General features: G+C 40.4%; 1 protein-coding gene across 1 annotated transcript in view; it reads right to left on the reverse strand.

Annotated features, from left to right (window-relative positions):
* POU6F2 (POU class 6 homeobox 2) overlaps positions 1–13421 on the reverse strand; it is a 386987-nt gene that overhangs the window by 7380 nt on the left and 366186 nt on the right. The window contains exons 8-9 of the mRNA XM_007058726.4: positions 9216–9384; positions 1165–1333 (exon numbers count right to left, since the gene is read on the reverse strand). Coding sequence (XP_007058788.4) covers positions 1165–1333; positions 9216–9384 — 338 coding nt within the window. The remainder of the gene's footprint in view (positions 1–1164; positions 1334–9215; positions 9385–13421) is intronic.

Here is a 13421-nt window from a genome sequence, read left to right on the forward strand (position 1 = left end):
CATTCATATCATTGGTGTTGCTTGTTAGTGTTGATGCTTCAGTACACGTTGTTTGGTATAACAATATACAAGTCTTGAAACAAATTTCCCAGCAGTAGTATCCTTGTATAGACTGAATAAAGGTTATTTTCTACAGGGAGGTATCTTATAAGAAAAAACAGTAGGGGAGACCATAGAAGTGAGAGGATCCTATGGAGCTTTTTGTATTTAACAACAATCAATGGGTTTTATGGAAAATCATTGAGCAAAATGTGAGCTGCAAGCTCACTACCCCATACTGATGTTATTTATAACCTTAGTCTTAAACTGCAGGAAAAGTACACTTCCGTTCTATGGGGAATACATTAAAAGTATAAAGAGCAGATAAAAAGACAGAGCATTTCATGGATCACCAAGAACAAAATCCACTTAAATGAGCTTAGAGTTGGTTTCTTGGCTTTCACTGATGGAGGAGGACTATAAGGCATTGCCCAAGAGGAAAAAGCTGTTACCTAAGTGTGTTTGTTACCTCATGCATAAACATGGGATTAGTGTAACATACATACACATATACATGGTGTTTGCTTCTGACTACTTCACTTTAACTCCATCAAGACTGCATCATTTTTTTTCTTAAGATTAGAGCGGATTCTTACTCATTTTCTGTACATTTTTTTTAACACTTGGGTAATAAAAAGATGAACGCTCGGAAGTTTGCAAGATATCATGTACTGAATTTTTTCTCCCTTCTGTGTTGCCTAGGTAAATCATCATTAACATCCTGTATGTGAAGTGCAAACCACAATAATACAGGCTTTAACTTAGCAGGGATGCAGCCATGAAATATCTGTTCAGTAACCCTATCTGTAGAAAATGGCACAGTATGAAGAGGGTCAGCTGGTGCTTATACAGCATCAGCAGGGTCTCCTGCTCCACTACTGAATTAAGTCTCAATGCCAGGAACGTATTTATTGTTTCATACCTTTCGTTAAAAAAGGAAAAGACAAAAGTTGCTTTAGAGGCACACAGTAAGCACAGTTTATCTGACAGATACCGACATTATTCGCTAGTCTAAGTAAGTAATGAATTCTAAGGACACATGATTAAAATACTCGTATACTCCGGACTAATAAATACAATTAAGAACAAAGAGAGGAGAATATAGCTTATTATGTAACTGGTTACCTGCAGATGGCAGACTGGCTATAGGCTGGGCCTTCTGTGGCACTTAGAGCTTGGCCAACTTGAGTCTGGGTCAGACCAAGAGACAGGCGCCGGATTTTAAAAGCTTTGGCAAATTCTCGGATTTCCTCCAAATTCACCCCATCCACCTCGCCAGTGGCTGTTTGAGGATCTGTTGAAATATTTTTTAAATTGTGTAAATGCTTCATACTATGTTTGAGCCGTCCAGGATTACTATATTTTCTTGGGAAGTGTAAAGTGGATTTTTTCCCTCTAACAGAGACAGATTGGTACTGTCAGAAGTTACAAAACATTCTTAATTATTTTCTTCACTAAAATGCTACCAAGTTTGCAGACCGAGGTATTTACAGTTCATTTCAAGGCAGTAGGGAAGATTTTCAAAGGCACAAATGGCAGGTAGGTGCCTCCACTGTAAGAACTTAAGAACATCAGAACGGCTGTACTGGGTCAGACCAAAGGTCCATCTAGCCCAGAACAGGTAATCATCAAGTGAGCCATCCCCTGTCTCCCATTCTCAGCTTCTGGCAAACAGAGGCTAAGGACACCGTCCCTGCACATACTGGCTAATAGCCATTGATGGACCTAACCTCCATGAACTTATCTAGTTCTTTTTTGAACCCTGCTATACTCTTGGCCTTCACAATAGGCTCTGGCAAGGAGTTCCATAGGTTGACTGTGCGTTGTGTGAAAAAATACTTCCTTTTGTTTTAAACCTGCTGCCTACTAATTTCATGTGGTGACCCCTAGTTCCTGTGTTATGAGAAGGAGTAAATAACACTTCCTTATTACTTTCTCCACACCAGACATGATTTTATAGACCTCTATCATATCCCCCCTTAGGCGTCTCTTTTCCAAGCTGAAAAGTCCCTGTCCTATTAATTCCTTCTCATATGGAAGCCGTTCCATACCCCTAATCATTTTTGTTGTCCTTTTCTGAACCTTTTCCAATTCCAATATCTCTTTTTGGAGATGGGGTGACAACATCTGCACACAGTATTCAAGATGTGGGCATACCATGGTTTTATACAGTGGCAATATGCTATTTTCTGTCTTATTATCTATCCCTTTCTTAATGATTCCCAACATTCTGTTTCCTTTTTTGACTGCCGCTGCACAATGAGTGGATGTTTTCAGAGAACTATCCACAATGACTCCAAGATCTCTTTCTTGAGTGGTAACAGCTAATTTAGACCCCATCATTTTATATGTATAGTTGGGATTATATTTTCCAATGTGCATTACTTTGCATTTATCAACATTGAATTTCATCTTCATTTTTTTGCCCAGTCACCTAGTTTTGTGAGATCCTTTGTAGCTCTTCACAGTCTGCTTGGGACTTAACCATCTTGAGTAGTTTTGTATCATGTGCAAATTTTGCCACCTCACTGTTTACCCCTTTTCCCAGATCATTTATGACTATGTTGAATAGGGCTGATTCCAGTACAGACCCCTCGGGGACACTACTGTTTACCGTTTTCCATTCTGAAAACTGACCATTTATTCCTACTCTTTGTTTCCTATCTTTTAACCAGTTACCAATCCATGATAGGACCTTCCCTCTTATCCCATGACAGATTACTTTGCTTAAGAGCCTTTAGTGAGGGACCTTGTCAAAGGCTTTCTGAAAATCTAAGTACACTATCTCCACTGGATCCCCCTTGTCTATACGCTTATTGACCCCATCAAAGAATTCTAAGATTGGTGAGGCATGATTTCCCTTTATAAAAACCATGTTGACTCTTCCCCAATAAATTACATACATCTATGTGTCTGACAATTTCGTTCTTTACAAAAGTTTCTACAACTTTGCCCAGTACTGAAATCAGGCTTACCGGCCTGTAATTGCCGGGATCACCTCGGGAGCCCTTTTAAAAAATTGGCGTCACATTAGCCATCCTCCAGTCATTTAGTACAGAGGCTGATTTAAATGATAGGGTACAGACTACAGTTAGTAGTTTCACATTTGAGTTTCTTCAGAACTCTTTGGTGAATACCATCTGGTCCTGGTGACTTATTACTGTTTATTTTATCAATTTGTTCCCAAACCTCCTCTAACGACATCTCAATCTGTGACAGTTCCTCAGATTTGTCACCTACAAAGAATGGCTCAGGTTTGGGAATCTCCCTCACATCCTCAGCCATGATGCAAAGAATTCATTTAGTTCCTCCGCAATAGGCTTATCATCCTTGAGTGCTCCTTTAGCATCTCGATCGTCCAGTGGTTGTTTAGCAGTACTGCTAAACAGAAGCACTGCTTCTGATGTACTTAAAATTTTTTTGCTATTATTTTTTGAATCAATGGGATTTAGATGCTTCACTACCATTCCTGCCTTTGAAAATCTCCTCCAGTTTCAACAAATAACGCTCACAATCTTCTCTGATTATCTTTGGCTCACACAAGGGGCTGGTATTTGTTTTTCCTTTGGAGCTTAAAATGTGCACAACTGATGAAAATGGGCTGAGTCTTTAAATTTGAAATTAAGACTTTTCTGCTTTAGCTGGACCAAATGCAAACAAACCAACCAAAGGAAAACCAAAAACACCACTCAAGCCCATCCCATCCAAATATTTCTGTTTGAAACATCCTAATTTTGTAACCAGTGCTTCAAACATGTCTTTGTGGGAAACATCCTTTCAGGGTTTACATTCTGCACCCCATCAGGCTGCCAACCAAGCAGCAGAGTATTTGCAACTTCAGCAATCGTGCTTTAGATGGTAGTACTGCACAATATTTTACTTTTACATTAGACCCAGAAGATAATGCTTATGAAGCTGTGAGAATAAATTTGTCCTTTTTCTCCATAGCGGTTTACTGACACAGAAACCTTTGTCCCTGAAAGGGCACATAATAAAGGATGTCTACCATAGGAAGGCTCCTTTGGTGCTGGATAACTCGGTCAATTTAGGACTTATCAAGGGAAATGACACAACAGCTGGAGAATGAAACTTTCCCCCCCGCAAGCTACTGATCCCTGGCTAAATGAAAGCATTCACCAAGCCGGAGACAGCATGGGACTAGGATGGTGGAAGATTTCAAAGTCTTGTTCAATCCTGCGTGTAGTGAAGGCATTCTCCCCACGAGACATCTCTATTGTTCTTCACCTCATTCCTGAGACTTCTTAGGTGAAAAGTTTTCAGCACAATAACCCATCCATTTCTGTAAATGCAAGGAGCTGTCCGAGGACGGTGCTAGACGACATTACTGTGCTGAACACCACATTATAGTGGCTCCTGCTAGTACTGCTACAGTTAAGGACTTGTCAGTAACAAAGCTTTCATTTTCAGGGGTTTATAATTTGATGTAAAAATTCCCTTAGGATTGAAATGTCATCTAAAAAGTCTCTTAGATGAATGAGAGCAAAAGAGAGAGATTTTTAGCATATCAATTTAGCCTATGATGATTAGAAACCCTAAATAATTTTTATCAGAAACAATGCTACTTTTCTCTTCCACAGTTTCAAAACAGCTTGGATTTTAAATGAAATTGCAGAGGGTTATATCCCATACTGTGGGCTATTGTATGCATGTGTGTGTGCGCGTGTGTGTGTAGTGTTGAGCACTCAACCATGCAACTCCTGTTGAAGTCAGTGGAGACTGCATGTACTCAGATAAATTAGGACTTATATGTAATATGTAATCTATAATAGAAAGGAAAGAAAGGAGGGAATATATACACACACTATACATTTGTGTGTGTGCATAATATATATGTATAAATTGTATGTTTTTATATATAGTTGGTGTGTGTAAATATAACTAAGATCATTCGGGTTTACAAAGTTTGATTGTTCACAGAAGGTAACTGTTACCCCATAAATGTTTGAAATATTCCTACTTTATGTACACACATGACTTACACACCACATTGGTTATTAAGGGGGAAATTTTCAAAGACACAAATGGGAGTTGGGAGCCTAAGTGCCTTTTACGCCTTTCTAAATCTTTTCAGAAATGTATATAACCCCACTGACACAATACATTGTAAAGAGTCCCTGAATAATCCAAAGGATACAAAGCACTAAGATGATGGCCTCCCCCATTTCTTTCCTTTCTTTGCTTTAGGATGCTAGGGACAGACCAATGGACAAATCAGCCATTTCCAAAGTACTTTTAAATGTAGTTCTGAAAGCAGCAAACTCAGTATTAAGAGTATTTATAGCTATTGCTGGGAGTCGGTGGAAAGATTGAAGCCTGTTGGGAGGGAAAGGATAAAGGAGTAAGAAGCTAAGGCTTGTTTGTTTGTACATGATTATGGATGCTTTGCGTTGAGTTTTATTTCAACTGGACTCTTTTGTTATGGCAGGGTTGCAAGAGTGGACTCCTCCTGTAGGTCATTTCCTGAACTGGGATCTTGGACTAGGGAAGAATTAGCCTGAACTCCTCCTTGGGCATGGAGATCAAAACCTATCATGCAAAACATGAACAGAGGAGGAAAATATCTGACATGCATGGTAGAGATTAGCTGGTATCTGTATTAGTGAAATGGCATGTTACTCTCATGTGATATCTTTACAATAGGGATTGTATTAGTAGACAGGGGTAGTACTGGAATACTTTCTTCCACCCCTGAACTTTGCAGAAAGTAGCTTTTGGATCAGATTTGATCAGATTTCTATTTAGAGTCTGATTCAAAGCTCACTGAAGTCTACGGCAAGACTCCTCTGACTTCAGTCAGACCCTTACTGCTCATATATGCAGAAAATTAGTTTTTGTATGATTCCTTTGACACAATCATCTATAATGGCTCAGGCCCATCTCACACTATTGCCAGGTTAGATTTTTCTTGCCATCTTTCTTGCTAAGTCTGTAATTTCCCTCCTGTTTTAATGCAAATTTCTCATTCTACATTGTAAAGAAGGTGGTTGATTTTTAAATCCAGCTGATAGCGTGGAGTAGATAGTACAATGCCAATGAGGAAAAAGGGGTATATGCTTGTCTTATGGAGTTGTCATGGTCAATAGTATCAGTGTTTAGATTAAAGCTCTACCATGGCTGCAGAGCTACCAGCTTCTGCTGAGAGGAGAAGGAGCCATTTGGGACCTCTACTGGGAGAGATGCATACTGGGAACCCCTCCACTTGAGGAGACAGAGAAGACACCGCATGGAATTTCCTCTCTGGTGCTGGGGGTATTAATGGAGGAGAAGGCAAGAGCATCTGGTGTGAAACCAGGGGATTCAAAAGCTCCTACAGATTCTTTCCTGTTCTCCTGTCTTGTAGAGCTTTCCTCCTTCTTCAGGGATGTCTCCTTCTAGTGTCAGCTCTGCAGGGATTAAGTAAGGCCTGGTATGCTTTTTCTCCTGCAGAATGAAAATCTGTTCCTATCTGTGTAGTAATGGACAAAAACCAGTGCAGAGGAAATAACACACCCTGAGGGAAGGTAGAACTCCTGGTGTGAGGAACACCAGCAAGAGGGAAGATGTGGGTGAGGACTTCCTCACTGTGGAAGACAGAATAGAGCGTAGCTGGTCAGGTAAGGACAACAGAAAGTAAATAGAGTAGGGAGAGGCAGGACAAGACAGTGCAGTTGGGAAACATGTGGGCTCACAGGAGAGGGGAAAAGGAAGAGAGAAATAGCTTTGTTGTAGTTAGTTTATTTGTGGGAAGTGCTCAGATACTATGGTGATGGGTGACCTGGATAGACAAAGAGAGAATGGGATTCAGGGAGAGATGGGTCCCATAGCGAGAGGAAGAGAGATATAGTATTCATAGCAATGTGTGGTGAGAAAGATCAAGAAATGCGGGGGAAGAAGAATTAGAGGTTAGGGAACTGGATGGGGAAGTAGGAGAAAAATGACCCTTAACATTTTTTCTTTGGGGGTATGTGAATAAGAAAGAAAGAAAGAAAGAAAAAAAGAAAGAAAGAAAGAAAACAAGTGGGGAGAAGGAGTGAATTATCTGAGAGAAGAGTACACACAGAGGATAAGAGAATAAAGGTAAGTACAGCATACAGGGAAAAGGAAAAAAAACAGAGTGAATCTTGCAGTCCTTGCTCAGGTCAAACTCTTATTTAAATTGATCATAGAATATCAGGGTTGGAAGGGACCTCAGGAGGTCATCTAGTCCAACCCCCTGCTCAAAGCAGGACCAATCCCCAATTTTTGCCCCAGATCCCTAAATGACCCCCCTCAAGGATTGAGCTCACAACCCTGGGTTTAGCAGGCCAATGCACAAACCACTGAGCTATCACTCTCCCCCAATGAACAGCTTTGCCTGAATGAGGACTAACAACTGCAAGATCTGACCTTAAAAGCTAAAATTAAAATAAAAACCTTTAAAGAAAAAAGACAGTGGGAGAGAGAGAGAAGAAAAGAAAAAGGAAACACAAAAGGAAACATAAAAAGGTATCACAGAACATCATCGGAGATAATCTATAATAGAAAGGAAAGAAAGGAGGGGATTAGAGAAAATATACAGAAATTTAAAAAAGGCTGAAAGATTTTAGAAAACATATTGGGGGAAAACGGATGTAAAATCACAAAGAAAATATATACATAGAATGAAAAACAAACAGAAACAGACAACATGGAAAATGTATTTCACTGGAAGCTATGAAGGGCCAGATTCTATTACCCTTACTCATGTTGAGTAGCACCTTAGCCAGTGGATTTCAGTAGGGCTACCTGTAAAGTAAGTTATGACTCAATGTGAGTAAGGATGGCAGAATCTTGCCCTAAGTAATTCATTAGATTACCACACAGATGTCACCCCTAAGTAACTTACCTCTTTTAAATAGACATGGGCACATGAATATTTGCAATGTTACTATTCTCACTAATTATACATGAAATAAATACTGGAAATCCCTACTGAGGTAAAATTATATAGGGCTGAATTGTAGCTCAAGACTAGACAGAGCTTTTAGAAAGTGGGTACATTACTGTCTCAGGAGCAGGACAGGGACCAAATTGTTGTTTAAAGGGCCACAATTCCTCCCTTGCTCCCCACATGAGGTACTGATTTACTGCTTGCCTGTTGGAGCAGTAAGGGACTGATCCTACTGAAGTCAATGTGAGGCTTTCAATTGACTTCAGTGGGCATTGGATCAGGTCCTAAATTATTACCCTTGGTGTACTATCTCAGCCATGCTGGCCAATGTATGGGTAGGGATGGAGCCAAGGCTTTGTTCATTCCTTGCCCACTCTCCTTCCATTTGCCCAAAATGGAGAGTAATTGGACATACAGTGCCTCTGACCACTTATGGCTGGAATTCAAGGTCAAGGCAGCTCACACAGGTGAGTAAAGGGAAGCCTTACTGTCCGGTTACTCCCGTTTCCACACACAAATTAGTCAGTTCACACAATCGGTCAACACACAAATTAATCTTTAGTTATGTAAGGCAACTTTTTAAGGGCGTCACATATTGTGTACATCTTTTCATATTTTCCTGATCTTGTCCCATTGAAGCTGTTGGGAGAAAATAAACCTCACTTTAAGCAATATCCAGAAACCAGCAGGCGGCCAGTGCATACCTTTGAGCACTGGTGTCATATGTTCCTGGAAAGATACACTACTTAAAAAGCAGGCTGATATATTCTGTACCAGCTTCAGTTTCTAGGTTGGCTAAAGGAACGAAGCACTTGCCAGCCTGGATCAGATCCAAGATCCATCTAGTCAAGCATACTGTTCGATAGTGGCCAGAAACAGATGCTTGAAAGGAAGATGCATAAACCCCACAGTAGGCAGATGTTGGGTAGTCCACCCCTCATGTAGGTATCATTCTGATCTCAGATAGTTAGAGACTGGCACAATATGAAATACCTTTTAGTTTTAAGAATGAGGATAGGTTGCCACTTTGTCCACGATTAGGGTAATCAATCAAGGGCTACTACAGTTTTTAGGACCATTTTTAGTGCTGGTTTGGATTTCTTAGGCCCCTTGAATCACAGCACTGAGCAGTTCTTATTGGCAAAGATTACTCCAGTTAGCAATATACAGTCCATTATATGAATAAGAAGGAAAGGTAGAAAAGGAAGATAAGCAAGAATGGAAACAAACAGATAGGAGAAAGAGAGAGCCAGGGCGCAATACTTACTGCTGACTAACTGGCCAACACTCAAAGCTGAAGAGGAGGAGGATGAGGAGGAAGAAGAGGAAGCCTGACGCACTGGGCTTTGAGACATAGATGCTTGACTGTGAGCCAAATGCAGAAGGTTGGATTGTGAGGCTGCTTGTCCCACTTGCGTCTGGGAGGGCTGATGGAGCTATATGTTAAAATGTAAGAATAAAAATTTATAAATGTACTAGTAATCAGAGACTTTCCCAAAGAAACTGTTGACTCTGAAGGCGCATATAATAACATGTGCAAAGTTAGATCACAAAGGGCTTACTGGGGCAGCTTGAGCTGCGTCAAGCAACCACCCTTCCAATTTTGTTTAATATAATCAGATAATTTCTCTACTACTAAAAACTTCACAGGTTCTTTATATTTTTTTTATTGGAATGAGTATCAGAGAGATTCCTGCTACATCCAGCAAGACTCTGATTTTATCAGTATAAGCCCTCACCCTACAACCTGATCCATGAAGACAAGCCCTAATTCCCTATGTAATGTAGTCAATGTAGTTTCATGAAGGTGGAAGGGTCCTTTCAGAGTGGGACCATGGGGACTATAAATAAAGGAACAGTCCATTTTGTGACACTAGCCAATGATTCAAAATTATTTGTAATGCCTTATTATTACTTAGTCCACAAACCTGTTCTTTCTTGGTAGCACCCTGTGACACTGCTGAAATCCATTCACGTACCATCAGGATTGGCATTTCTCTCTCTATTTTCCAATAGCTAAGATGTTCCTCAAATATGGCTAGATGCAATTCATATACCATGATACATTATGGATCTGACTCTGATCTTCCACCAACTTTACAATGGTATAACCCTGTTAACTTTAGTGGAGATACTTCTGATTTACACTGGAGGAAGCAAGAGGAGAATCAGACCCTTTCTCCTCATAAATGGACTCTTATGCAGGCCTGAAAAGCTAAAGACCATTGTCCAGGTATGCCGGAAGGAGGACAGGAGACACTGGATGTCATTCAGTTAGGCTGCAACTTTATTCCTAAATGTCCAGGAGTACACAGCAGATAAAATTGTACAGTGCAGATAATTCCATAAACATTTACACGTACCCAAGAGGGGAGGGCTGCTGTCTGTCTTCCCCCTTTACCCATCCTGGTTCCTACCCAGTTCACTGCTGGGACCTAATCCCCTCCTCAAATGAAGGTTAAGGGGGGTTATAAAGGAGCAGGAGGGATGACTCCTGGACATACTGGTCATAAGAGCCCCGAGCCCCCCTTCTTTCCACTCCTTTAAAGAATACCTTCTTTACCAATCCATTTTATCTGATCACCGTATCCCTTCCCTATGGAGTACCTGCACTGGACATCCACCCCAAGCTTACACAGTGAGCTGCAACATCATAACCTAACTCCCATTTCTTTTTTGCCCAAACTAAACCCCCACCCTGCTGTGGGGAAGGCGAATCCTCCCCCCATGTCGCTTTGCCTACCTGGGGCTGAGGGAAAAATTCTTTCCCATCCCTCTGAGAAAGGTGTGACTGGCATAATGCCCACAGTGGATCATGACAAAACCTGGTATTTAACTACCTCCACAGGCAGGAGGGTGTATGCTGCTCTGCCTGGTCCGGATAAAAGAGGTCTTTTTCTGTACCAGCGTAGACATATACAGTCCCCCCTTTTCTTCTGGTCACCAGGGGGCAGGGATGGGTGAGCATCCCCCCGCTGACCTGATATGGAAATGCCACTGCAAATCACTCCCTATCCCTTAAAGGGGAACACACCTTTTCCAACAAGCCAGACAGCACCACCACCGCTTAATGTTCAGTGAGGTCAGTCTGTCTCACTTATTTTACACAAAACTCCCTCAAATTCAAGGGGAGATCTTTACCAGGAATGAAGGTGGGATATATTATCCTATAATATAAAACAGCCTTACTATATCCTAATATTATAGATTTATTATAACTTGGCACAGCCTTATTAGACTACAGTAAAATATCATAATATATCATCTTAAGATAACAAGTCCTTATTATCGCTTTATAATGTATTGATTCTTTCTGTAGGCCTAAAAGATTACAAAAATGAACAAAAAGGACTCATAAGTCATGCTAATTGTTAGCCCTGTGAGTCCTCACAGTGAGGAAATAAAGAACCACTTGGTGTTGTTGAGGAGGAATGAGTTACATTTGAATTTTTAAGGTGCATAAAGAAAATTATTGTTCGATTTTACTGAACAAGTAGCTTCAGGTAAGAGGTCTGTTTGGCATCTTTAGTGGCACCCAAAATTAGGAGTACATTCCACATACACACAAAAAGACTGATGATAAACAGAGACACAATTAAAGTACCCAGAACAACTGATACCTGTTAGATGTATTTGTTCTAATTCAAGGTGGCTTACCACCTCCTTTGGAACACATATTTGCATCTTTTTTACTTTTAATGTACTTGTTCCTATTATAGAACAATTCAAAAATTGGGGGTTGGGGGAAAATCATGTTAATTTTTTAATGATTAATTTCATTTCCTTGTATAAGTCAGTCTATCAGCTCTAGTCTACTATGGTTTCCTTATGGATCGAAAAACAAAATCATTTCACAGTCCTGAGGTTTAGTTAAACAATTGGATTTTCTCCAAAGAACTTCACGGCCTATCAGAGTTATACTGGCCAAGGATGTGATTGACATACTTGCAACTTTCAAAGATCTCGATACATGAAATACCCATAAAGATTTTTTTTCAGCTGGGGAGGATTTTGCCTATGGGCAAAATGTTCATGGAAAACCCCCAACATAGCAGAACTACTGTGGTAATGCTGGGAGGTAGGGAATCATGGAGGGAGCTGAATATGGCAGAGCTGGCCATTCCATCCCTTGTGCATAAGCCACGTTAGAACGGTGCTTTCAGGAGCAGTGCCTCTGAGTGGGTGGCTTCTCTTCCAGTCGCTGCAGAAAGGCTGGAGAATTATCCCATATCATATCCATGGGTAGAGGGTAGATTCCATCCTCTCTCCCTCCTGTATAGTTTCCTGCAAACCCCCTGTTTTACTGGTGTGATGGGTGGGCTGCAGATGTCATGCTTAAAGAACAATGATGGTGTTCTATGACATGAAATTGCATTAAAGTACTCTCTGTTTTCACCCACTATAATTTCCATTCCAGAAATAGGACTTAAAGAGAGGTGATGATTAAATTGTGAATAAGGCAGTTTGTTTAACTTTGACTTTTCCAGATGACACAATCAATTCAAGCTAATGCAAGCGTTGACGTTTTTCCAGTTTTGGACATGTATGTAAGCCATGAGATATAGTTATGACTATTCTACATTTTCCATCCAAAGACAGAAGGGTGTATAGAAATTGCAGCAGCTGTTGCTGTATGTGTCACTCTGTGTAGGTGGATATAGTGGGCACACAGAGAATAACTACTGTATGCAACACTGATCAGAATCTGGCAGGGATGCATGTGTGTGCTACAGCCACAGAAATAAGATGAACATGAAAAACATCAAAATGGAGCATAATATTTTACAGGAATATGACTGCATTTTCACAAAAGTACATAAATGGAAAGGGCCAGATTATTATCTCTCTTCCCCCAGTTTTACATCAATGGAGTTAGTCCTGATTTATGCCGGCGTAAGTGAGGACAGAATTATGCCCATAAAACTGAATTTTGTCACTCAAATGATTGTGTGTGATATTTTGCCACATCTGGGATTGTTGACTGTAAATATACAATAAGGCCCACAGGTGAAATTGGTGATCTTCTGACCTGCACCAGAAAGTTACAAGTCAATTGTGGAACATAAATTGCAGGAGTGTGCTATGATTTTGCATAGACTATGAGAGGAGAAGAGTGAGAGAAGAGGAAATAAAGACCAAACTAGGGGAAACAGTCTGCTCCCAGACTGCACACAGAACTGAAATTGACTTTACTTGGAGTATGGACAAAGATCTAGGCAAAATATGCCCCTAAGAAAAGAGTGAAAGGAGAGGAACTCTGAGAGAAGAGGAAATAGACAACCAATCAAGAACAGAAAAGGATGAGAAAGGCAACATGAATGAGGAAAACGGACAGAGTAGGTGACATTAACAGGAATGACAAGAATGGTATGAAAAATTTAAAAATAAGACTTTGGTAATAAAAATAGAGGACTGTAGTTTTTCTGTTGTAAGTACTGTTTTTTGAGAAATATAATTAAAGCTGGTCAGAATC

The sequence above is a fragment of the Chelonia mydas genome, chromosome 2, assembly GCF_015237465.2.
Source record: "Chelonia mydas isolate rCheMyd1 chromosome 2, rCheMyd1.pri.v2, whole genome shotgun sequence".
Lineage (NCBI taxonomy): Eukaryota > Metazoa > Chordata > Testudines > Cheloniidae > Chelonia > Chelonia mydas.